At 40.1% G+C, this 27,919-nt stretch overlaps 1 protein-coding gene across 1 annotated transcript; it reads right to left on the minus strand.

Moving 5' to 3' along the window:
* On the minus strand, positions 1–27,919 carry MYCT1 (MYC target 1). Its single transcript, XM_075554217.1, is given in 4 exon segments — positions 1–509; positions 27,566–27,665; positions 27,667–27,752; positions 27,916–27,919. Coding segments are annotated over 4 exon segments (699 nt in total).

The raw sequence follows: 27,919 nt of genomic DNA on the forward strand, positions 1-27,919 counted from the left end.
TCAGGAATCTGGGAATGCCTTTATGATAGACTCATAGGCCGGCGGGGGCGGCGGGGAGAAGGCGATGCGGAGATTGCTGCTGGACCAGTGGGACTCAGGGCGGCCCAGGCTTTGGGACAAGTTGCTGGTGGGCGAGGCACTGGACGCAGGGAGTGTCATCAAGTGGCTGTCCGTTTCCACAGGAAGCGGCGGGCATTGCAGAAAGGGGTGGAAAGTAGAGGCCCGGAAACTGGCTTTTCGTGGGAAAGAATTTGCTTGCTCCGCGGACGCTTGTCGCTGGAACGTGAGGCTGGCCAGGCTGAGGTTGCTGCGGCGCTCGCAGCCACTGTGGCGGTACAAGCCGCTTCTGTGCAGGCCGTGGCTGTAGGACCGCGAGCGCCGGCTGGGGCTCCACTGCGAGATGGGGGCGCTGGCTCTTCTCCGAGACAAGCAAACCAGCAGCGCCCACAGACAGCCTCCGATCACCAGTCCGATCGCCATGGACACGGTGAAGGATATCAGGACGTCCTCTGAAACAGAGCAGGCGAGAAACACGCCAAGTCGCGTTGTAAATAGGTATATTCCACGGAAAAGAGATGTCCAACAGCAACCTGCTGAAAACACCACCAGCCTGCTTTGACTTGGGAAACCACAAGGTGGTACTGGGTGCAAGTGAACAATTGGAAGAGGTGCAGTGGTTACCAATTGGGCGGCTAACTGCAGGGTCCGCAGTTCGAAACCACCAGCCGCTCCTTGGGAGGCAGACAAGGCTTTCTGCTGCACCAAAGGGTTTGTCTGGGAAACTCACAGGGGCCAGTTCTACCCTGACTATGGAGTCGCTGTGAGTCGGAATTGACCCAATGGCAGTGGACGTTTTTGTGAGGAATTCTTCCACGCATTAACGAAGCCAGAGCGCAGATGACACCTGCGAGCTCCAGCATCCGCACTGCCAAGGGCCAATCCTGGCCCGCAGCCACCCGCTAGGACAGAGAACTGCTCCTGTGGATTTCCAAGCCTGTGAACCTTGGTGGGAGCAGAAAACCTGGTCTCTAGGTTCCTCCTGCTATTTTATCATCAATAAGAAACAGGAGGTAAGAAGAGCTGCATGGTTTAGCTCTCGGATTTTATTTATTTATTTTTAGTTACAAAAGCGGTCCCAGGATGACTTCCTTTTGAGTCACAGCACTAACGCAGGTGCCCAACTGTCCAACAGCCTCGTGCTCTCGTCGCCCGTGCCTTGCTCATGTCTCTCTGCTGGCATTTATCTGCTTTGGGACTATCGCCCACCCGCAGGCTTCCGGGTGTCTCCCGGGAGACAGAAAGTGCCGGATTAGCCCCATCTGTTGGGATGACTGATGAATGCCCCCTTTCCTGAACTCCTGAGCTGTCACCTGGAATTGACTCCTGGTGACATGACTTATGTAGACAACTGGACTCTTTCGAAGTCACCAGCTTCCAGCTCATGCTGTTATCATGCCCTGGATGTGAGATCATGAAATCCTGTCTCTGCAGCGCCGTCGGCTCTCTGCTCTCCATTTTATCCTGCAGTTCATAGAAACTACTTGCTTAGGCTTCCTGTTCTGGGGAATTAAAAAAAAAATAGAATGGTAGACAATGGAAACTCTGCCTTGCTGCTGCCTGTCCTTTTGAACTAAAATTTCACTCTTGGTTGAAACTGGTAGCTTAGCTTCTGCTCCCTCCCACCCCCACCCCCCACTTCCTCACACCATGGACTCGATGCCGATCATAGAGATGCTCTAGGACAGGGTAGAACAATATTGAGTCATAGCCTTAAAATGCAATCACTTTAAGAGAGGATTTCATAGGCTTCTCGTCTATTAAGGTAAAAAGCAAACAAATACAGTCAGAGCCTTATAATGAGTTTTCTCAGTGCTAAAACACAGTTCCAGATTAACTTCCAACTCTCAGTGCCCCAAATATTTAGAACTCCAAATTCTGCTAAAAAGGATATTGTTAGAATATTGGGTTGACAAGGAAATGACAGTCGTATAAGCCAGAAATTCCAAATTCTGTTTGAAAACAACAGAGTCCAATAGGATCAAATAAAGCTGTACCAAATGTCTGCCTTCAGCCGAACTAAGACAAAGGAACTCAAATGTAAAGTTAGCCGGACAATTGAACAGCCAAACAAGCAGATCCCAATGAATTATCTGTCATACTTCCTTCCCACTAGCCTTCGTGGAAAGTAAGGACAACTGTGGAAAGTGATAAATATATCGGCCCAGGCATGCGCTCCCTAAGGGAAAGGACTTAAAGGGAGTGTAGGAACGAGAGGGGGGCAACGTGGGGCAGTAATTCCTACTCCACTTCTAAGGAAAAAGGTAAAGGGCCATTCATACAAGGCCACGTGTAATGTAAATGCACTTGTAGGAAATGTCTCGTGCAGGTGAAACTCTAGAAATTAGGTGAGTGATCACTGGCAGTTGGGGTGAGAGAGAATGGAAGAGGCTACTAGTGGATACAATTTGTGTGTGTGTGTAAATATTTTCCAATTATATTGTGATTGTGGCACTATTGAGAGACTATAATAAACCCACACCCAAACCAAACTTACAGCCATTGATTCGATTCTGACTTATAGGGACCTGGTAGGACAGGGAAGAACTGCCCTTGTGTGTTTCTAAGACTCTTAACAGTTTATGAGAGTAGAAAGTTCCATATATTTTCTGAGGAGTTGGCTGGTGGTTTTTGAATCATTGGCCTTTCAAATTGTAGCCCAATACATAACCACTGTGCCATCAGGACTCCCTTAGAATAAACCAGCCAAACGAAATTATTTGCTGTTGGGTCCATTTCAGCTCCTGGTAACCCTTGATTGAGATTGCTAAGGCTTTCCACCAAGGAACCTCTGTTGGTCGCAAACTACCAGCCCAAAGACCATGGACATTTGTACTACTACCCTGAGACTCCTAGGAGTGACTATGAAAGAAGGCATTTATTGTACATTTGAAGTGGGGAGATTATAATGTATGTAAATTCTCAAAAGTAAATGTTTTATAAAAAGAGAAAAGGAGAGGTGTTTTGTTGGGAAGCCATCTGATGAAGGGGACCATCAATAAAGGAGGAAGATAACACTTAATGCTTCAAGAACAAAAGGAAATCAGAAGCAACCTGGCCAATAAACACACGTGGGATTAATTGAAGGGTGGAGGGATAAATGGCTCTGCGAGCCTTGCCTCTCTTGTCTCTTGCTCTTTGTTCATCAGACCAGTGTGTGGCTGCCTTGCTTGATCTGTGCCTCAATTTGCAAGTTACACTACCTGAGGGACACCTAACCCATGGACTGTGTCGCTGTAACTTTAGGTTCCTTCAAGACCTGCTTTGCCACACCATTGGAATTCACATCTCTTGAGCTGGGAACTGTCGGACCCTGTCATCTGGCTGACTGTTGGTGACCTGCCATGCTGTTTGCTGCCTGTGCCCGGATAGCCTGAATTGCTCTACAGAGAACTACCTGGCGGCCCTCAAGACTTGAGGGACTGCCAGTGTCTCACAACTGTCTCACGGGAGTGAGTTGTACTGAGCCATTTGTACTGCTTTAAAATTTAATTAACTGCTTACTTATGTTATCTATCTATCTAAATATACATATATATAATTATTAGCATTCTGGTTTTGTTTCTCTAGAGAACCCTGTCTAACACACAATCAAAGGGAACTCATTCCTACCTCCCTTAGCCACTGCAACTTTAGAACTCTACTACTCAAAACACCCGACTACAGAAATAAGAGGGGATGCTTTAACTAAGGATCTCAAAATCACCTCCAACCACCAGCCTGGTTACAGAAATTCAGAGGTATGGTTTTCATCACTAAACATTTTACTACTGCAACCATAAAAGACAAAATATGTACTGGGTGCAAGTATCCCTTACTTGTTCTGTAAGCGAACTTGCTTCCCTGGCTTTTGCATGTTGATGGGGGTCTTTTCCGTCTCGTGCATTATTTGTATTTGTTGTCTTCATACTTAGAGTGATTTGTTTTCTGTGGGATCTCCCAGCTGTGAAGCACAGGAGGAGTGGATGCATAATGATAATAACGGATACAAGGAGCTATAGGGAATGCAGGCGTCGGGGCGGCTGCTAGGGAGGGAAAGAGGATCTTGGGAGTAAATAATGGAGGCGAGAGGGGGGAGGAGCACCAGCACTAACTGTGATTGCCCAGCTCGTTTTAAAGGCTATTTAACTATGGGGGGGGGGGTGCTCTAAGATTGATGTGGTGGTGATTGTACAATTCCCCTCGGTATGATTAGAGTGATTGAGCTATTCAGTGATATGATACGTAAATTATGTGCCAATAAAACCATTGGGGATAAAAACTAAGACAAAATGAAAGCCCAGTGCTTTGCCTGGTAAGAAGCTGTCCCTTAAAAACGAGCAAAGTCAAACGAGACTAAGTGGTACTGTTGCAGTCATCACACATAGACGACATGTGCCCAGGATGGCACCTGAGGATGGCAGAAAATACTATGAAATCAGAGCCTAAAATACGAAGAGCACAAATGGGGAAAGGATAAGCAGAAAAAGAAACCCCAAAATAAAGAGAATGAAAAAAAAAAGCCACCCAAAAGTACTATCAGAAAAGTTTCAACATTTTCTTTGATTATGATGGCTCAAACCGTCATATAACATGGTACTTGGTCAGTTGACCTCCCTCTTGACCCAACCTGAATTTGCTCTAGATTTAAATATTTGCTGTTTGTTCCATGACAGAAATTTCTTCTCTAGCATTTTAAAATATTGGTGGTCATCTTTTCATTCTTAATCTTTACATTATTATTATTTTCTTATTTCTGTTTCATTTTATTTTATTTATCATTTCTCTTAGGTTTTCCAGTTTATTGAAGAATAACCAAAGCCCTACAATGTATATCATATAATGTATTATTTTCCTACCTTGTCCCCACATGTGTTTAAGCTTTAAATCTACAATTACATCTGTTAAACACTTTGCTTCAATATTTTTCTTAAATAAGGTCTAAATAATACAAATAAGCCCTTATGAAGACAGATATATATAAAGATATAGAATAAGTCCCTTAATAATTATTTGGTAATAGGTTTAAATTAATGGCTACCATAAGAATAGATAAAGTAGATGGGGTAGGGGAAGGAAAAATTTAATAAATTTAAAAAAACAGAAGAATAAAGTCATGTCTAACTGGTAGTACAAAAATGTTTTTTCTAAATATTAAAATGCAAACAAATAAAACAGAGATGGAAATTTTATTATTTTATATGATAATAGATATACTAATTATAACAGAATATTATACTTGACATCATAAGCACAAGTAATAATAAATATGAAATGGAATAATTTATTGATTAAAAATATTTCAATTTGATTGACATAATAAAACTCAACCATTCAGTATGTAAATATAAGAGATAAACCTACATAGATCAGAGATTGCAGCCTTCAGTATGGATTGCAACTCAATGTAAAGAAAACAAAAATCCTCCCAATTGAACCAATAGGTAATATCATGATAGACCGAGGAAAGACTGGAGTTGTCAAGGATTTTTCTTTCCTCGATCCACCATCAATAATCGTGGAAGCAGCGGTCAAGGGTTCAAAAGGAGTGCTGTATTAGGTAAGCCCTCTGCACAAGATCTCTATGCAAGATGTCTCACTGAGGAGTATGGTGCACCGAGCCCAAGTCTTAGCATTTTCAGTCACCTCATATGCATGTGAGAGTTGGGACTGGGTTAAGGAAGAATGATGAAGCATCTATGCATTTGAATTCTGGGACTGATGAAAAATATTGAAAGTAACTTGGACTGCCAAAAGGACAGAGGTCTTGGGAGAAATATAGCAAGAATGCTTTTTAGAAGGAAGGATGGTGAGACTTCATCTCCGATACTTTGGATGTGTCATCAGGAGAGACCAGTATCTTGAAAAAAGACATCATGCCTGGCAAAGTGGAAGGGCAGGGAAAGGAAATGAATCAGCGTCCTGGTTGCAAAATTAGCTCCAGCATAAGAACGATAGTGAGGATGGTGCAGGACAGGGTGGTGTTTCACTCTGTTGTACACAGGGTTGCTGCGAGCCAATGGCTCAATGGAACCTACTCACAACAACAACAATACCTAAAAAGATGATACGATATAAACCAAGTAAAAAAATAAACAAAGGTATACCAAGAAAATGAAAGCAATAAGAAAGCAGTGATAGTCAATCTGATATCAGAGAGTCTGAAATTCAAACTGAAAAACATTAATTATCAGAAAGAAGGGCCCTTTTAGTACTAAAATTAAAAACAAAGCTAGAACAATTAGGAATAATTATGCATCAAAAGAGGAGCCTGGTGGTGTAGTGGCTATGCACTGAGCTGGCTAACTACAAGTTTAGCACTTTGAGACCACAAGCCAGTCCTTGGAGAAGGAGGAGGATTTTTACTCCTGTGAAATGTTAGGCTCAGAAGCCCACGGAGGCAGTTCTACCCTGCCCTGGAGGGTCACTCTGGTGGTTACATAATCTTTGGTCAGCTTGAGCGAAAGGGTGGAATCATAGCCAATGGTGCCTATGTGTGGGCGTGGCCTTCTTCGGAGGATTCTGGGAACTCCTGGCTTCTTCCCTGGAGGCAGGAGCCATGCTGATGGCAGCCACAGCCCTGGAGCTGAAGAAGCCATGCGAAGACCATGGCAGCGCTGAGATGCTTCCACAAGATGTTTCACCTACTGGCCTGTAATCTTCCTGCTTTCAGTATTGTGGCATGTGCTGCATGAATCTGTAGAAGAATTTATGGACTAGGATGGGATTCATGGGTTAATATCGGGTTTATGGGCTAATATCAAACTTATGGACTTAATCAAGACTGGATCAGAGTGTTTTCTTAATGTAAATTACTCTTGAATATAAAACTCTCTCTTACACACATATGAATGTCAGTGAATTTGTTGCTCTAGTCAACCTGGATAAACACAGTCACCATGAGACAAAATCGACTTAATGACAGTGAATTTAGTTTTTGTGGTTTATGCATTGGAAATATTGAGGAAAGAAGTCTGAGCTACACTGAAGCCATTAACAAACAATGAATTGACAGAAAACCAATTGAAATGCTTCAACAAGCTGGTGCAACTCAGGAAGCTCTGGACGTCTATACTATTAAATTTGGAAGATCATTACCTGAAAAATCACCCGGAAGAAATTCATATCTGTGTCCATTTCAGAAGATGGTAACTGAGGAATCAATGTGGACAATTTCAAGTATCATTAATATCACATGGTAGTAAAATTGTGCTGAAGATACTTCAGAATCAGCTGCAAAGGTGCATTCACCGTGAGTAGTCAGCTATTAGGCCTGGAGAACACCACTGATGACGTCACATGGATTTTAGTGGAAACAGAATACTAGAAAGATGTTTACCTGTGTTTTATTGACCACACAAAAGCTTCCCGCTGTGTGGATCATAACAAACTATGGATGACATTGAGAAGAATGGAAATTCCAAACTCCATTGTGCAGAATCTACATAGATCACGAAACAGTTAATCATACGGAAGAAGGGACTGCTGCATGGTCAAAATCAGGTGAAGTACGTGTCTGAGTTGTAGCTTTTTCCATGCTTATTCAATCTGTATGCTGAGACCATCACTGGAAAAGCTGAATGGCATGCTGAAGAACGTAGCAGCAGAACTGCAGGAAGGTCTATTAACCACCTGTGATGGGCAGAAAGCACAGCCTTGCGTGCTGAAAGTGAGGAGTGTTTGCTGATGAAAATAAAAGACTGCAGCATTTAGTAAGAAGTGCAACTTAAAATATGAAAGGGAAAATTTTAAAAAAGTAAAAATACTCACAACTAGACCAATAGACAACCTCATGCTAAACTGAGAAAGGATTGAAATTGTCAGTTTGCTTGGATCACCAATCAACATTACTGGAAGTAGCAGACAAAGGATACAGCAGCATCTCAGGTTGGGCAAATTGAGTGCAAAAAATTTCTTGGACAAGTATTGAAGAATAAAATATCGCTTTGAAAACTAAGGTGGCACCTGGCCCCAAGCTATAGTATTTTCAATAGTCTCATTTGCATTTGCAAACTGGACAGGGAATGAGGAAGACTTCAGAAAAGGGATGTATCGAACTCTGCCTTTATTGTGTTAAAAGCAGCAGTCATCTGCGGCATCAACCAAGTCCATACGGAGGAAGCTCACCAGCTCGTGTGATCCAAAGATGACAAAGTACAAATTCAAAATATGATGGGAAAAGTATTGGAGCTGAAACTGTGAACACCTAATTTGTAGAAGGCTATGGGGACAGTGGAAGCCCCAAATCCAGCTGCAGAGTACCTAGTCAGATGAAGCCTCTGGAAGATCCCCTCCAGCCACAAGCCAGGGACTCAAACAGCTCCAGTATGGGACTATTGTAAACCTGATTATGGGGGAGCCAGCCATGGTGCAACATGATACTTGGTCAGATGACCTCCCTCTTGACCCAGCCTGAATTTGCTCTAGACTCAAATATTTCTCGTTTGTTCCACAACAGAAATTTCTTTTCTGGCTTTTTAAAATATCGATGATGGACTGTTCTTTCTTACCCTTTCTGTGTATTGTTTGCATTTGTATTGTACTGCCATTTTATTTTGGCTTTGTTTATGGTTGGGTTTCCCAGGTTGTAAATCATAGAAGGAGTTAACGCAGAGACAGTTACTGATACAATGGTTTATCAGGGTGTGGTGGGGGGTTAGGGCTTAGGAGGTTGAAGGGATTTGGGAAGCAAGCACTGAATGTGGGTCGAGAGGGGGAGCACTAGAACTGATTGCAATATTGTAATGATGTATATACAACTCTTTTTCAAGGCAATTTAACCATGGAAGTGTAGGATATGTGAAATCCATATCAAGAAAACTCCTTAAAAACAGAAAGAAAGAAAAGAAACCAACTTGACCGGTGATTACCATGTATAAAGGAGGAAGAATTTTTGCTTAGGGGGCATTGAGTTTATGTTAATGGCGGTATAATAATTTGGAAAGGGATATCAATAATCATTTACAATACAAAGAGTATAATCAATGGTACTGAATTATGCATGTAGAATTTGTGAAGTTGGAATTGGAGAATGTTTTCTTGTGTATATTTTTTCCACAAATACAAGAAAATTACATGAATAACAATTAGTACAAGAATGAAGAAACTGTTTTAGAATTGTGGTGATAATTGTACATTGCTTTTTGATATGATTGAATTGTATGACATGTGGATGAAGTGCTAATAAAACTGTTTTAAGATATTTATAGCCTTGGAAACCCTACTGGCCTGTTCTGCTGTCCTATAGGACTATTAGGAATTAGGATCAATGATCACAATAGATTTGATTTTCGTATGTACTAAATGACACAGAATCAGTATTATAACACTAAAACTACAAGAGACACAAAGAAACAAAATTTAGAAACAGATAAATAGTAGGAGCCCTCAACACACAACATGAGAAAGACTAGTGAAAAATAAATAAGAATAGAATATCTAGAACATATAATTATTAAGGTAGGGTTTATGGTTATATGTTTGAAAGAATATGTGCATATACTTATATTCCTCTCTCATCTACTAACTCATCTGACAGTTTGCTTTGATGGCAATAGTAAGTAGTCTGCACTCTACTAGCAACATACATATCCATGTAACAGAAGCTGCGGTCTGAGGTTAGAGCAAAGCTGGCCGTCATAGTTAAAACTAGACGTCAACTTAGCAGAGTCATTATTTTCAGTGTTTTTACTGTTATGTACTGATATAATTTGGAAATTATAATGATGAAATTTGGCCATTATATAATTATATCATCTGGCATTTATGTAATGAAATAGTCATCTTCCATGATGTGATGTAATCATCCTACATTTTATCATACTGTTGATTTTTACATAATGTCCTGATTGTTGGAACCTAACTATGTTGCTAAGTAGAAGTGAGTGCATATTATACTTAGAATAAAACAGTAATATTAGATATACTGTGGGACTTCGGCAGCTAATTTCTCTGAAGTGGGCAACGAATTCCTTTTTCGTAGTTTGTTTGTAGTCTGGAAGCTCTACTGAAACCTGTTCACTTTGGGTGCCCCTGTTGGCAATTTGAAATTCCAGTGGCAATGCTTCCAGAGACCAGTCCCTGAAGAAGGGCATCATGCTTGGCACAGTAGAGAGACAGCGAAGGAGAGGAAGGCCCTGCGTGAGATGGCTTGCTACCGTGAGCTCAGGCATAGGAGCAATTGTGAGGACAGTGCAGGACCAGGCAGTGGTACTCTCTGTTGGGAACAGGGTTGCCGTGGGTCGGAAGTAACTAGAGACATCTAATGAAAACAGGGGATATTGGGAGGAGCCCTGGTGTCCTAGTGGTTATGCGTGCTGCTACCAACAAGGTCAGCAGTTCAAAATCAGCAGCCACTCTGTGAGAGAAAAATGAGTCTTTCTATTCCTGTATAGAGTTACAGTTTTTCAAATGCACAGGGCAGATCTGCCCTGTCCTATATGTTTCATCCTATATGGAATTCTGTATGTGAAAATTTTATGGTCAATATTTGCTGCGTTCATGATATATTTTTCTGGATTCTGATGTTTTAGTCAGGAAATGATTAACCCCGGAAATTTATCTTAACTTATTATAAATGCCCTGGAATAACCATCCTTTTTTGGCATATTTTATACAATCATGACTGCAGTTTGCATGTTTGTATTGAAGGGAGCACACGATAGCTCGTCATCACGCACAGGGTTTTCACTAGCGTTTTTCAATAGGTCCCAGAACCTTCTTCCCAGTCTGTTTAAATTGGAGCTCCACTGTAGCTTGTCTCCTACACATGACAATACCTGGGCAATACTTCTAGCACCACAGTGACACACATGCCACCACAGTGCTACAAATGACAGACAGATGATGAACACTAACGGTGATCAGTGTACAATTTCAGTGAATATGGAGTAGGATAAGATAGAGCTCCAGAATTGATAGAAATAACAGAACAATAAGTATTATATTACCTTTGATAAAGATTTTGTTAGTTTTTGTTATTCCGTGGGGTTTGTGTATGTGGAGAATGACTCCTTAGCCCATTAGGTTAGCCATCCTATCCCAATAATTGTAGAGGTGATTGTAAAAATTCTTATAAACTTATGAATGCATTTTAAAGTAGTTAAAATGATAATACCAATGTAAGAATTTCTGAGACTTAAGTGAAATATTGTAAAAACTTATCTATCTTGAAACTCTGTCTTTAATACAAACATAAAAACTGCTATCATAAAGGTAGGAATTTAAGGAAAAGTCATGAGGAATAAATCTGTTTTAAAACCATGATTATTCCAGGGCTGCTATAAATAAGTTAAAATAACTGACTGATAGTGTTCTAACTAAAACTTCAGACCCAGAAAAATATAATATGAAAATAGCATATATTGGCCATAAAATATTCATATACATAATTCCAAAGAAATATCCACTTGACAATATATTTTGGTAGCATTTTTCTTTAGATTTCTATAAAAGAAATGTATCTGAGAGAACAGATACATTGACTTAGCTATTCCTTCTTTGAGGATCATTTTTTAAATCATTTTACTGGGGGCTCATACAACTCTTATCGCAATCCATACATCCATCCAATGGGTCAAGCACATTTGTACATTTGTTGCTATCATCACTCTCAAAACATTTGTTTTCTACTTGAGCCCTTGGTATCAGCTCCTCATTTTCCCCCTCCTTCTTCCACCCTCCCTCCCTCACAAACCCTTAATCATTTATAACTTATGATTACTTTGTCATATCTTACACTAGCCGATGTCCCCTTCATCCAGTTTTCTATTAAGAACCATTTGCCTATATTTTCTTATCAGTTTAGGAAAAACAAAAATTATGTTTTTCTTGATGTACTTGACATAACCAAGTACATAAAATTACTACTTTAAAAATGCATTTAAAATTTATTAAAATGAATTAAAAGTATTTGAAATACTTTTGAAGATAAAAGAAATAGAATTTGATATCGGTAAGGTATCCCCAAATCATATATGTAGGCATTGCTATACTAAATAGTGTGTTTAAGACTGAAAGAGCCACACAGAAACCCTCAATGAGTTAAAGCTATTAATAAGATTTGCATACTTACTCAAATCATTTAATCATTTTTGATCTAATAGTAATGGTTACTATGTTCGTCCAGGTAGACTAGAGAAACAAATTCATGACTGCTCGTTCGTGTATAAGAAAGACTTTTATATGAAAGAGTAATTGTATATTAAAAAGGCATTCCAGCCTAGTCCAGTTCAAGTTCATAAGCCCAATATTAGCCCACATGTCTCATACCAGTCTATAAATTCCTCATTAGATTCACACAGCACATGCAATGACGCCAAATGCAGGAAGATCACAGGCTAGTGGGTGGAAAGTCTTGTGTGTCCTGTGGTGATGGAAGCATCTCAACTCTTCCAGGGGTCTCCACATGCATCCTCCAACTCCAGGGCCCTAGTGTACCTCCATGTGTCTTGTCATAAGAAATGTCTGCTGGGAGTGAGCCTGTGCCCCGCCACAGTGAGCTATTTATCTCCTTAGCGCCTCCAAATGAGGTCATCAAGCTGCCACCTGATTGACAGGCTAAACTCCACCCCTTCACTCTGAAGTTTCAAACTGACAACAGATTGTGTAACTACCACAGTTACTCTGCCAAAACCCACTGTCACCATTTTCTTCTGATTCGTAACGACTTACATAGGGTTTCCCAGGCTGCAAATCTTTTTTGTTTTAAACAGTTTTATTAGTACTCCACCCACAGCACACAATTAAATAATTCAATAATATCCAGAAGAGTCATACACTTGTCGCCATATTCAATTCTAGAACATTTTCTGTTTCCTTGTACTCATTGCTATTCATGTAATTATTATTTTCCTAGTTGTGGTAAAAATACAACAAAACATTTTCCAATTCCACAACTTCTGCTTGTGTAATTCATTGCCATTGATTATACTCTTCATGTTGTGCAAGGATGCTTGATAACCTTTTCCAAATGACTCCACCACCACTGACACAACTTTACAGAGCAGATAGTGTCACCTCTCACCTGAGCGGGAGCTGGTGGGTTTGAACCGCCGACATCGCCTTCAGTCATGCAGTTCATCACACCCTCAAATCGCATATCAGACTTCATTTTCAGTAAATCTATCAATACCTCAAATGCTGTTCCTAGTATTAAAATTTAGTAAAGCTCACCCTCTAGTGGTCTTACATTGAATAATTCCAACTTTTGAAAACAATTCATCTTTGCCAGCAACAAATCTATTACAGTTATAAGAATCAAACGCTCTGCTATTACTAAGCAAGGAAAAATTATATAGTTCTTGGGACCCAGCATGTTTGGGAAGATTGGTTTCAAATAGCAAGACTTAGAGGTAATTAGTTTTAAAGAGACTATTTAGGGAACAAAATTTTGATAGATTATAATAAGTTAAAGTGTAAGGAGCGTTTTCTATGTGGATCTCATGTTTCCAGAAAGTCGAATGGTTCTATTTTCAAAATATATCCAGCAATCTCTTTCTTCCATCCACCTCCTCTACTACTCCCATGGCCCTAGTGACCACCACCCCTGCTATGGAATATGAAAATTACCTCAGCCTCTGAACTGGTCTTGCTCCTTCTAGCCCTGCCCCGAGCCGCCACTCTGCTGTTTTCAACACAGCAGGCAGAGCATAAGCCAAGTCACATCACCCTTCTCTTCAGGACCCTCCATTTGTTCCAGAGGAAAAGTCTAACTCCTGTCCATGGTCACAGGCCTGACTTGATAGCTTCCCAATGACAGGAGCATACCTCTGCCCAGCCTTCCCTGGGTGCGTTCCATTGCAGTCGCACTGCCTTGCTTACCACTTTTTAAGCCCCCAACGTGCTGGCTGTTTGCCCTGCCTGGAGTGTTTCTCCACTCAGATATCTGCTGGGCTAATTTCAGGTCTTTGTTCAGGTGTCACCTCCTCATGAAGGTCTACACTAACCCCCTGTATAAAATGACATCCTATCCTTATCGACACTCTGAATATTTATTTATTTTGCTTTCTAAGTTAGTGGAAATGACCTTGCTTGCTGAAAGCCAAGAGGATTTAAAGCATCTGCCCACAAGGATCATAGCCAGGATAGCTTTAATCGCCTCAATATGCACGCGAAAGCTGGTCACTGACCAAGGAAGACTGGGGAAGAATTGATGCCTTTGAATTAGGGTGCTGTCGAAGAATATTGCAAGTCCCATGGACTGCCAGAAGAACAAACAGACATGTCTTGGAAGACGTGCAGACAGGATGCTCCTTGGAGGGAAGGATGGCAAGACTCCATCTCATGTACTTTGGACGTGTTATCAATAGATACTAGTTCCCAGAGAAGGACACCATATTTGGTAAAGTGGAGGGGCAGAGTAAAAGCATCTTTAACAAGCTGGATTGAAACAAGGCTGCAACATTGGGCTCAAACAAAGAATAACAGAGGATGATGCAGGACAGGGCAGTGTTGCATTCTGTTGTACAGAGGGTCAGTATGAGTCAGACTGACTTGACAGCGCCTAACAACAACAACAACATCAACAACAACATCAACCACATCAACACAGAAACATAAAACAAAAAGCCGCACAATGGATTCACTTAATATCGCCATGATAAATGGAAAGATTGACATTGCCAAGGATTAAATTTAACTTGAATTCACAATCAATGTTCGTGGAAGCAGTAGTCAAGAAATCAAATTATGTATTACATTGGGCAAATGCTGCACATGACCTCTTAGAAATGCAAAGATAGCGCTGAGGATTATAGCACACCTGACCCAAGCCATGTATTTTCTTTTTAATTTTTAAATTTTTATTGACACCATCAGTGAAGATAACATTCACCTGACAGAAATCAAAATAGAAAAAATATAATCCCATCATGATGAAGATGAGGGAACAACCTAGTTCTCTGTATCTTCATGGAAATAATTTTCCACCAGCTCATCCTACCTGCAAATCTAGATGAAACCCAAGGCACTGAAGGGGCACCTGGAAAAGAAGTTCCGCTTGTAGCAGTACACTCCGGTGGGAGACACCAGCCACGCACTTTACTTGTACGTCTGTTTGATGTCTCCGTGAAACAGCAGGTTTGCTGCTGGCGGTGCCTGAGTTTCCTTCTTTCTCTCATTCATTTCCTTCGGTGGATTCATCTTTCTGAATCAACGACACTTCATTATTCTTATTAAGCAATCTGAAAGGACTACGTAGCTTGTGCTGTGTTGTAACATTTCTCGATATTGAATGTAAGTATCATTGTATCTGAGAGACCGTAAGATTACTTGTGCCTGACACGGATTACACGCTTGAAGGAAGGGCCAAGTGCAAAATACCTTTTAAGGTATTTCTGATGAACAAATAAGCAAAAAGCTAGTAAACAACTGCCCAGATTTGGAAGTACCATATATACTTGAGTATATACCGACCCAAATATCAGCCAAGGCACCTAATTTTATCACAAAAATTGTTGAAAAAATCAGCTTATACACGAGTATATACGGGAAGTTTGACAGAAGGCAGTGGTTATCTTCTGGAAAAGGTGAGTCAAATAAAATCAGTCAAATGAAGGTACACTCACAATGAACAAAAGTACCATGACTTTCTGGTTCTTACGTAGAGTAAGACTTATCTAATTGCATTTAATATGCATTATCTATTTTTCACCCTCAAGGAGAAAAGACAAAGTTAAAGACAGTAATCTCTAAAGAAAGACAAAGAATCTGAGTAAAACTGTGAAAAACCTAACAAGTGTGGGAAATGAAAACTAGAATTCAGGGGTTTCCAAGGAAAATAAACTGGTAAGTACTCTGGGCTCATGGCTGAGCCTCTAAATCCAAATTAGCTTAGGGTCTCTCTTCCCAGGCTTACTCTCTAGAGCAAGGTAACCTCACTCAGACTATAAAATTACTCTACAATGTGCAACAGAACATTGAACTGAACTTATAAGTTACCAGATATTTTAGGGACAAGACTAATCAATGAAATCAGGAAAGCAAACAAACAGTAGAAAATATCTTGTTATTTTAAGTTATTAGAGTTATCACATAAAATATTGAATATTTTAAAATATTAGCATTATCAGATAAAAATATTAAAAGAATTGTTGATCAGTGTATTAAAGAAGATAACATCTTTGAAAAGTTCAGCAGAGAAGAGATACCTAATTAGTGTATTCAAATTAAAATATAGTATTTAATACAAACAAGAAAATATTCTAGTTAAATCATATTTATAATGTGAAATATTTAAACATGTAAGATACACATAAAGTCACGTCCAGAGAAAAAGCACAGTCTTTAAAAAGTTTGCTATTCACAGGGAATCCAGGGTGGACGATACCTTCAGGACCAGGGGTGTGAGGGGCGATGCTGGGAGAGTGGAGGGTGAGTGGGTTGGAAAGGGGGAACTGATTACAAGGATCCACATGTGACCTCTTCCCTGGGAGATAGACGGCAGAGAAGGAGAGGAAGGGAGACTCCGGATAGGGCAAGATATGACAAAATAACAATCTATAAATTATCAAGGGCTCATGAGGGAGGGGAGAGTGGGGAGGGAGGGAAAAAAAAGAGGACCTGATGCAGAGGGCTTAAGTGGAGAGCAAATGCTTTGAGAGTGATTAGGGCAAAGAATGTACGGATGTGCTTTATACAATTGATGTATGTATATGTGTGGATTGTGATAAGAGTTGTATGAGCCCCTAATAAAATGTAAAAAAAAAGAAAAGAATTAGGGCAAAGAATGTACAGATGTGCTTATACAATTGATGTATGTATATGTATAGATTGTGATGAGTTGTATGAGCCCCTAATAAAATGTAAAAGAAAAAGTTTACTATTTATTGATTCTGACTCCCAGGGATGCAAGAGGACAAAGTAAAAATGATCCAAAGCGTTTGTAAGGCTGTACACAAATAACATGTCTTCGGTTTCCTGCCACACTTTTTCCAGCAAAGCAGCTGTGGGTTCAAACAACAAACTTTTAGTTCGTAGCTAAATGCTAATCACTTTACCCCCAGGGATCATAGAGGCACACATATAAAAAGGATGACTTCAAATCAATCATAGATGCATTCATCATGAAAAGCTGGCAAAGGCCACTATATGAAACCTTAAGAAGTATCAGTAAATGAGAGGAAGAACTTCATGGAATACACAGGGCTGAAAGGGAACGACAGCAAGAAAAGGAGAGATAAGAGAATGAACAAAACTGAAGTTGTTTCTTTGGGTAAAAAAATGCAGAAGTAGAAATTGATCAATTATTAGTAGCAATGACCAATGGAGCAGAGAAAGAGAGAATATTACTAATATTAGGAATGAAAAGGGAGGCATCAGGACAGATAATCAGATAGTTCTGGTATTTGAAATATATAAAGATTGCACTTCACTTCCAGGATGATCTAAATAATGTCTATTATTTAGACATTAGTAATGTCTAGTAAAATGACTGTATATAATGCTGGACACAATATTAGAAACCAACAACAATAAACCTTTCCTAAAGTATATGAAGACACTGGGGGAGGGAGGTGTTTACATCTGGAAGATAAGAACTGCACCAGATTGCCTTTCTTTTTACTTCCAAATCTGAGGGCAGACTCCACTCTAAACCATGTGGGAAGGGGTTATCACCCTAAACCATGTGGGAAGGGATGAGAGTTAGGTTTTGTGTCACACTGGCTGAAGTAGGATCCTCAGTAGGGTGGCAGTAAGGCTCCTCCCATAATGTCACTTAACATAATGTAGCAAGAAGTGAAAAGATAAGGGTATTCCCATATACATATATTTATACATATATTCTCGTGTGTGTGTGTGTGTGTGTGTGTGTGTGTGTGTGTGTGTGTGTGATGGAGAACACCCGTCCCTTCCCGCTGGCTTGGGTCTTGCATCTTGCCTTTCAGGACTTGGGTCAGGGGTCTGCCGTATTGACTGCTGAGTGTGGGAGCTGCTGCTGACCCATCAGGTTGCCTGCTGTCCTTGAATCCTTCAACTCAGCCTCCACCAGCCTGCTTTCTGCTTCTCCAGCCTGCACAGCTATGCACGTTAGTAAACGTCTCCATCTTAGCATCCGGCACCCAGATTAAAGCAGACTACGGTTAAGCACTTCTACAGCTGGGTGAGCTCCAGCTTACTGTCTGACACACAGACGTCAACCAGATTAAAGTTAACCATTTCTACAACTATGTGAGCCATTTTTCTTGATATAATTTTTTTTCTCTCTATATATATATGAATATATAAATATCTATATAGAAATATAGATATATGCTTATGCTTCTCTAGAAAACCCAGACTAACACAGAGGGACAGGTAAATCTTAAAAAGAAAACTTCCACATTATTGGTCTGTATAAAGAGTCAATGTCTGGGGTAACCAGAGCTCATAGACTGAAAGGGGGAAATCCTAAAAAAGAAAGAATCAGAGAGAAAGAACTCCAATTCTAGTTACAAACTTTTTAAAATCTCTCAGATCACACACGTGCATGACCGACCCCATGCAACACAGCAAAGGATAAAGCCAAGCAAATAAAACCATAACTGAGATTTGAGTTGTATCTGAAAAGACAGGTTTTGTTACTTTTTTTTGTAGAGTGATTTTCACAAATTTATCTGCCTATGAAAGTAAAGCAGAAAATAATTAATCTGTGTTCTTCAGGGAAATATAAAGGAATTGAAATGACCACTTAAAATGTCAAGAATGCCACCTCAAATCACGTATAATATCAACAAAAAGAACATGTGACCTACTTTCAAGAAAAAAGAAGGCAATCAATGAAGACAGACCCCAAGATGGGGCAGATGGTGGAATTCACAGACAATTTTAAAGCAATGAATACATTTATATTCAATGATGTCAAGAAAGCTGCTCAGCAGGGAAGTTAATATTACAGGAAAGATCTAAGCAGAATCTCTTGAACCACAAGAGAATATTGGGAATTTGAAAGGTTCATGGAATGATCAGAAGATCAAAATCAATACGGCGGCAGAGGGGGGGGAGGGGGGTCAATAAACTGGAGGAGAGATGGGCAGGACATACGTAATCTGAAACAAGCCTGTCTGGAACGCAAACAGACTATTATAACCCCAGTGACTTATGAAATAATACAGAATGTTTGAAACACATGCAATTGGAATCCCAAAAGAATAGGAGAGAGAGGACGGAGTCAAACATATTTGGAAAAACTCTGAGTGAAATAAACAAAATTTGAGATTCAAGATTCTTGGTAAACCCCAACACAGAAACAAACACACATACACGCGCATGCACACACGAACAGGAGAGCTTCGAACAGTTTATGAAAAAATGTAATTAAAAGATAATGGAACTTTTCCACGAACTTTTTTGAAGCCCTTTCATCTATGGAACACATGCAGATCCACAATACCAAAGATAAAAAAAATCTCGAAAGCAGATGGAATTAAGTTAAAAATGACATTGCATTAAGAAGATTGGTAATTTGAATGACAACTGGAGAACTTACATTGTCTAACTTTTAAGATTCAATAGAAAAGCAACAAATAGTATGAAATGAATGAAGAATCCAGAAATCAGTCTATACTCATATATTGATAATTCAACAAAGACAAAATAGCATTTCAGTGGAGGAAAGAAGTCTTTTCAATAAACTGTGCTTGAAAACTGTCCACCAGTACGAGAAGGAAGAAAAAATAACCTGAATTTATGTACTACATCTAAAAATTAATGTAAGAGATACTATAGTTCTAATTATGAAATAATTTTAAGATAAAATGAAAGAATATTTAATGACTCATATTAGGCAACATTTTCTTAAGACAGTTTCCAGGTCTCAACACTCACAAAAGAGGGGAAAGGGAATAAGAAACATGATGTAATTTTTGCAATCTGTGTAGAGAGGGACACTGTTAAGAAAATAGGTATATAACTGACTATAGAGACTATTTACAAACACAAAACTGTTGGCTAATAATTAGACTATGTAGACTTTTTCACTCAGCAGGCCCCAAACAAAAACAATTAATGTGGGAAGGTTATATAAATGAATGTTCTCCAAATCTACACATTCAGAAAGCAATGAACATAAGAAAAATTCTGCACATCAGGAGTCAGCACATGTTTTTGTAAAGGACCAGGTAGCACGTATCTTAGGTGTTGCTGGCCATATATTCTGTCATGATGGCTCGCCTGCCACTAAGCACAGAAACAGGCAGCAACATTTCAACACATAGCTGTCACTGCATTCCAGGAGTTCTCAGGAAGGCAGGTGGTGGGCCAGGTATGGCCCGCAGACCTTAGTTTGTGGACCCTTGTTCAACATCATCATTCATTACTACTAAATGAAAGGTAAAGCCACACGTGATACAGCTGCAGGCTGATCCGAACAGCTAGAATTAGAAAGCCTAAAAATACAGAATTGTGGACAAGGAGGTGAAGCCGCTGGAGTCCTCAGGGTTGGAGGGACTTTAAAATTGAACGACCTCTCTATAACACAGTCTTAGAAAATTGTTTTATAAAACTGAGCATACAGCAACCCATGACTCACTAATGTACTTAAAGTACGCAAGGTAATGGAAACATATCCACAAAACAATATTGTTTCAAGAAAGTTCACTGCAGGTTAACTCTTAATAGCCCAAACTGGTAACGCATCAACTGACTGACTCACTGCCATCGGGTCAAGGCTGACTCACAGCGTGCCCCCCTCCCCAACCCCGGTGGGTTTTTCTGAGATGATAACTGTTTGCAGGAGTAGAAAGTCCAGTCTTTCTCCAGTGGGGCTGTTGGTGGTTTCAAACTTTGTTTGAAAATCAAGAAAAGGCCAAGGTAATCTACTCATTTAAAAAGAAAATCTTAATCGTGGCTTCTTCTTAGAATGGTGTAGGAATGGGGATCGACTGAGTAGGGACAGGAGGGAACATTTGCTGTCGATAGCAAAGTTGTGCATCTTTATTGGTGTTAGGCTTACCCAGGTGTTTACATATTTGTCACAACACAGCAAATGCTCATTTATAACCTGTGTGCTTCAGTTTATTAAGTTTATATTTGCCTTTGTATATAAATTTGACCTTAAAAGGAAAACAACCCACACTGACTGAATTCCAATATGCATACTGTAATAATTAGGGAAATGCATTGATGTCTTTTAAATATAGCAATAATAAGCCAATGAATAGATAAGTGAAGAGCATAGTAAAATAATCTACACAGTAGGTATATGAGCATTATCTGTAATATTATTTAAATTTTTTCTTAGTTTCAAAGATTTTTATTTTAAAATGTGAAAAAACGAATTCAAATGTGCAAATTCTTAGAAAAACGTTTCCATAAATGACAAAAGAATGATTAGAAAATCTAAGTTGTTCAACACTATTAAGGAAAGTGAATCTGTCATCTAAATCTTTCCTATTAAGACTGGCAATTCAAACCGACCAGCTGCCCTACAGGAACACGATGAGGCCATCTGCTTCTATTAAGATTTAAAGCCGTACAAACTTATCTCAGGTCACTATGAATTGGAAAAGACTCAATGACAGTGCATATGCTTTTGGTGAGAAGTCAGAACACTACAGGTAATCACGATGACTTCTCCAAACATTTAAATCATAAGCAATACCACTAGTGCACAAACTCTTCCAGGTAAATCGAGATTGCTTGCCGACTTGTTCCCTGAAGCTATACAACACTGAACCCAAAATTCAATAAGAACATCACAAGAAAAGACAATGACAGGCAAATTTCAGTCATTAGCTTAGATGCAGAAGTCCTTAGGCCACAGGTTTCTCAAAAGTACAGTGTTCTAGATTCCATTTCAAACCTGTTGTTTGCTGTTGACTCCATCCCAACTCACAGCAGCCCCATGGGACAGACTACCCCAAAGGGTTTTCTTGCCTGAAATCCTTACAGAAGTAAGATGGACTGATCTTAACTCCCATGGGTGGGTTTGAACCACTGACCTCTCAGTTTGAATCCCAGCGCTCCATCATTGAGCCACCAGGCCTCTTTATCTCACAGGTATCAAATCATAATCTCTGAATTTAGAGTCCAGTGAGACATAGATTCTCATAACTCTCTGTAGGTAATTCAGATACAGCAGTGCTAAGGACCAGCATTTGCAAACAGTTGTTTTCCATATTTTGTAGGTAATTATAATTGGGGACAGGTGGTGATGTGTAATTACTTGGTATGACTCTGCTACCCAGGTCTTCGTAACTCCCACCAAATGACGGAGTGGGGCTGTGCAAATTGCTGAGTGTGTGATACTATTAGGGGAGACTGGTCAGTTTTGCCATTCAACTAGATTTTAAAGCAAATCATTTCAGAAGCAAGAAGAGAGAATCCTGTGACCATCAAGACAGAAGAGCCACCAGAGAGAGAGAGAGAGAGAGAGAGAGAGAGAGAGAGAGAGAGAGAGAGAGAGAGAGAGAGAGAGAGAGAGAGAGAGAGAGAGAGAGAGAGAGAGAGAGAGAGATCTGTTAGAGACAGCAAAAGTACCAGAGATTGCAGCACCAAGATCACGAGGCACAGCCGCCGACGAGCATCATGGAGACCGTGAGGCAGAGCCGTGGGCTTCTTGTCCATGGAACAAGGCAGAGAGCAAGGGGCCCTTGTGGCTGCGCAGCTGAGGACCAGAATGACACCTGTCTGCTCGCATGGCTGAGAAGCAGGGTTGCAGACCAAATTCCTGTATCCATAACATTCTGTGATGCTTCCCTTATAGGCCCAAGGAGTGTGAGTGTTGTCTGTGAGTTCTGTGTGGCCATTATTAAATCCAACAAAGACGCGGAGTGCCATGGAAGGGACTGTTGGTGTCAGGATAGGAAAGGAAAATGAAGGTTGGCGGCATGCCTGACCCGGTGGCAACCCGCGTTGGGTGAGTGTGAAGCTGGTGTCTACCTCTCCCTCTAGAGGAGGTCAGATGTGACCGCCATGCTATTTTCTTAGAACCATAATTAAGACTGTTCATGTGCAACAATGCATAGCTTCCCAAGACTTTTTAAAAGCTTAAGTTGTAGAAAGGCATTTGGAATATAGTATTTGTTGACTGGGCGAAGATAGAGAAGGAATCCTTGAGCCACTTGTGCGGCTGCTCTGGGAACACCTGGATCCCATTTGCTGGGTTCTAACCCTAAGAACTGTATTTTTCTACAGGTTGAGGGACATGAGTTTGGGCTATGAACCAAAGTGGTGGTTCCTTGTCAGCATTAGATGCCACAACAAATCGATTCACAGTCCCCAGATCTCAGTTTTAATGGCCAATTACTTTGGAAGGGATTCAGGCTTTTCACAAGGATGCACAGGAAAAGAGAAAGCCTAGCTTTTAAACAATGGTGTGAAATTTAAAATGCATAGAAGTTAAATTAAAAAAAACATTATTTTTACTGCAACAGCTATGTGTGTTGAGGGGATAAAAGATAATAAAATTGATATCCATCTCAAAATGCTAAAACTCACAGAACAAAGAATATGTCTTTACCATACCATACAGTATGGGGAAGATTAACTTGTGGCGTATGAGACATTTATGGGCAGTGTGGCGAGGAGTTTGGAGAGACAATGAGAAGAGAGATAGAATATGACGAATGGGGGTTTTAGAGAAGACGACCCTCTGCTGCAGGTGCATTTAGGGGACTCCCACTGAAACTCGTGTCCATTCCTGGATTTCTGGCATCCAGGGAAGATGACAAACCCTTCTGTGAAGTCTTGACTTCCCAAGGGGCAGAGTGTGATTGAGGGGTAGTGGCACCCCTGCTGAGTACTCTTGGTGCAGCCCAGCTTCCTGAGGCTCCTTTAGCTCCAGACACTTCCAGGAGAGTACCCAAAATTGTTCTGTGTCTCTAAGAGAGATGGAAAGAGCCAGAAGCCCAGAGAAGGCTTTGATGAAAAAGAAACACTTTCTATTAACAAAAGGATGCAAACTACCAGCCAGATGTTATGTTAAGAGACTACAGCCCAGTCACAGAGTCAGGGAGGAGAAATACCAGCGCCTCCAATGCAGTTAAGAATGATTTGCCAGTAGATGTCAGAAGAGGCGAGAGTTTGATCAAAAACCAAAAAGCTCTCTCCTTCTAATATCCAAAATAGTTCTATTCTAAGCTTAGAGAGATGTCCTAGGTAGGGGAAAAGAGGGCAAAAATCACTAGATTGTGAGTTGTTGAATCTGTGCATTGACATTCAAAATCTTACCAAATCTCCCTCTGACAAGCTTTTCCAAATAGATCCCTTCAATTTCTGAATGCAAACCCATTGAATTCACCACCCATGTCTTGTTTTTCTTTTACATGGTTGCTCTTCGTTCCCTGAGTTTCTTATTTATACCTTATTATCACAGACACCAAATACATTGCCAATGCTTCCACGTCAGCTAATGAACTGAGTGCATGAATGACTTAATGAGGAATAAATGAATAACTAGGAGGTCCTTCCTACAATAAACTCCCCATTTGCATCTTATCTGACTTTGTAAGAACAGATGAAGTCCCACATTTTTCTAAGAAGGAATTAGATCTCGTTTCAGGGCATAGTTTAAAAAACCCCTATAGAATATTGTCAAACGTTTTTTTAACACATGCCTTGCATTATTGGTGTGTGTGTATTTTCGTGGGCACATCATCACTTTTCAGAATATAATCTTCTTGAAGACTTACCACTCACTACCATGGAGAGACCTCTGCCTCATGGCAGCTCCGGAGGACTGATTGGAACTGCTCAGTGGGTTTCCACGACTGTAAATTGTTACTAGAAAGCATCATCTTTCTTTCATTCTTGAAAACGGCCGTTGTATTTTGGGGAGTGATTAAACAAGGTGAATATGTTTACCCCTCACAATACCAAAGCCTGGTAGGGCACTAGGTACAACCAAAACAATGCCTTCTTTAGGATTCTCAAGAACTGAGAGGGTAACCGAGGTCACTCCTACTTGTCAACTATTTCATTAGAGCAGGAAATGTTCACAGATTGCTTCCTGTTGTTTTTATAAGGAGTGTTTATAGCAGAGGGACGGGCCTTAAAGAAAGCAAAGGGGAGAAGGGCAGGGCGCTGGCCTTCAGCTGTGTAGTCAATCTCAGACCACTTCTGCGGCCACCTCTTGTGCTAAGTAGCGCTTACACATTTTAGTGCTAATTAATGCGTATACATTGCATGCTAGCAATATTGGTAATAGGCTAGTCTCGTGACCTGACTCCTAGCGTTCATGCAAGCAAACCAAGAAACATTACATGTGGAATGCAACGTCCAGATGTAGGTGTATTAAGTCTTAGAAAATTTCCATGCAGCAATCAACTGATTCTGCTTTTCTAAGCGATTCTTTCTGTCTTCTCTGAATTTAAAATGCCAAGTAGACAGTTGATTTGGAAGCAATGGGCAACACATTGCATTGCACTTTATAGAACATTTTCCAAATAGTGTTTCCGTAGAGTCAGCAAAGTCGATACAAATGGAGTGCCCTCCCCGCCGCCCCTCCAGTAGAACCAAAATGAAAATTCCTGGCATTGATATTCAGAAGACGTCTCCAATTTTTATCCTTATGCTTCTACTTTTGCATTTTCTACTTCGTGTGTTTGACCAAGAACACTATTGCAGCCTTCCATGCACTTTCCACAAATTATTAAAAAGCACGTCTACTCAGCACATTTGCACTGGTTTTGTGACGGCTTATCAATGTAACACTCCCTTCCTGGTTTGCCCCATTCTCGTCCATTTTGGGTTATTTTCACATCCTCCAACAAAGGAGCACTGGGCTCTGCCTTTCCAACAATGCACTTGACTTCCCTTTCAAGGGCCGATTTCCATAGGAAAATGGTTGAATTTTAGAAAATCAGTAGATGGTCGTCATTGAAATAGACTTATCAGCAGCATGCTTTTTTCATGTATTTATTACCACTATTGGCATTTTAGTGACTGGATAATCCTTTCTTGTTCTCAAGTACCCCTCAACAGTTAACCTTCTGTGATTTGAGGGGAAATATCTGGCTTTTTGCAGGTTAACTGGAAGTAGAAATTTATTTTGTTTCTGAATAGTACATGAAATTACTTACTTTTATACTGATGCGTTTAGTTTAAACACACCCTCCCTACTTTTTAGCCCATGTTTGACATTTGCTTTCCTTGGAATGAGGACAATGAACAATATTGTCATAAATAGACATATACAGACCCCTACAAAGTCTTGATTGTCTAGTATTCTCCACCTACATTCAGCAGTATCAAAGCCATTCTTGAAAATACATGAACATGGTTTTCTTTTTGCTATATAATTATATTAGCGTGCTCAGCGACATCTCTCCTGATGAGGCGTAAAGCTACCACCAATGGTTGATGGGCTGGGTTGTTGGGAGATGCCTGGGTGAGGTGCTTGGGGACGCTCAGCAACTCTGGCTGACCTTTGCCCTGATCATCCGTTTCCAAAACGTCCCCTGGGATCACAACAGAAAAGCTAAAATAACTGAGGGAAATAAAGCTGCTTCTGGACTTGAAAACCATTGAACTGTTCATAAACTTCATTTAACAAATGTAACCCAATCATCTTCTTCACTTTTAAAATATGTCTCTGAATTCCAGAGATGTGTTTATTTGTTTGTTTGGATACTGAAACACAATCCTGATTCATAGAGGCCCCATGTGAGCTGGGCCCTGTAGCGTTTCGTATACGGGGCACTTGACAGGAGCATGACATCAGGCCCTTCTCCCTAGAGTGGCTAATTGGGTTGAAATCACCAACATTTCAGATCGCAACCCATTGCTTAATCTTTGTGCCACCGGAACTCTTTGAATCCAAGAGGACATGCTGACTTTTTAGCTTAGCTCTCCTTTCCTGTGCTGTGGGCCCTGAGCATCTGATAACCACAGCCTCAGCATCAGCCCTTTGATGAGAACTCCACAAAGCACTTGAGGATACGCTGTGTCTGGAATCAGCCAGAAAACAACATCTGCAGTGGTCCTTTCCCCTCTTGTATTAGGCTTCCTTGGGAAGGTTCTGCATGGTGTTAATTCCAAGTGGCTATTCCTATAATCCTCTTATTTAATTTCTTAGTACTATTCTATTCTTAAAATCCATATAAACGACACTCTAAATTCATTCTTTTTAGTAACAATTTGTCATTTAGAATAAATTCATTTTGGAAATTAATAATTTTAACTTTGACAACAGAATGTTAAAATCATCCCTTTAGATAGTCTTGGTTTCATTAAGTAAAATACATAATCTATAACCTTAAGAAAAATAGAACTCCAGTTTGTCAACAAATCTGCATGGTCATATCCCAAGAAGTAATTACTTCTAATTTTTAATCTCCTTCTCAATTTTAGTATCTTTTTTTCTAATAACATTCTATGATCCCCGCCAAACCCTATACTTAGAGCCAGTATTCTTAAGTGCCTTCATAGTACATTTTAAAAACATGCCTTTATAAATTTACTTTTGGAAATAAAGCTCTGAAAACTTAAAATAACCAATTGTCAAGAAACATGCCTCCAAGATTGAGATTTTCAACATATTGATAAGTTCTAGCGTCTGTTGCTTGCTCCTAAATAAATTTAAATTTAAAATAAGTTAAAGAAGATAGCTTACCCCAAAAGTTTTCTGGCCATGGGCTCCCTAAACTTGTGGCGTTATTAGCCATGGTCTCCATGAAAAATAAAAGAAAGAGAAGCAAAAAAGGAAGAAAGACAACCCAGTGTGTCCAAAAGAAGCACGTTGATTCTATGCCTTTGTGGATCAGCAAGCGAAGAGGAATTTCCACACAGCCCCTCACAGACTGGGTTTGCATAAAAGGAAATAAGTGTATCATGTTTCCTGCTTTTATACTCAAATTAGCAACTGTTTTTTTCTTATCTTGGAATTCCACATGGTTCCTGAGACACAAAACAATTTCCTTCTGGTCATTTCCGCTGCAAAATTACTAAGTACTCTCTTCTCACCCAT

The sequence above is a fragment of the Tenrec ecaudatus genome, chromosome 7, assembly GCF_050624435.1.
Source record: "Tenrec ecaudatus isolate mTenEca1 chromosome 7, mTenEca1.hap1, whole genome shotgun sequence".
Taxonomy (NCBI): Eukaryota; Metazoa; Chordata; class Mammalia; order Afrosoricida; family Tenrecidae; genus Tenrec; species Tenrec ecaudatus.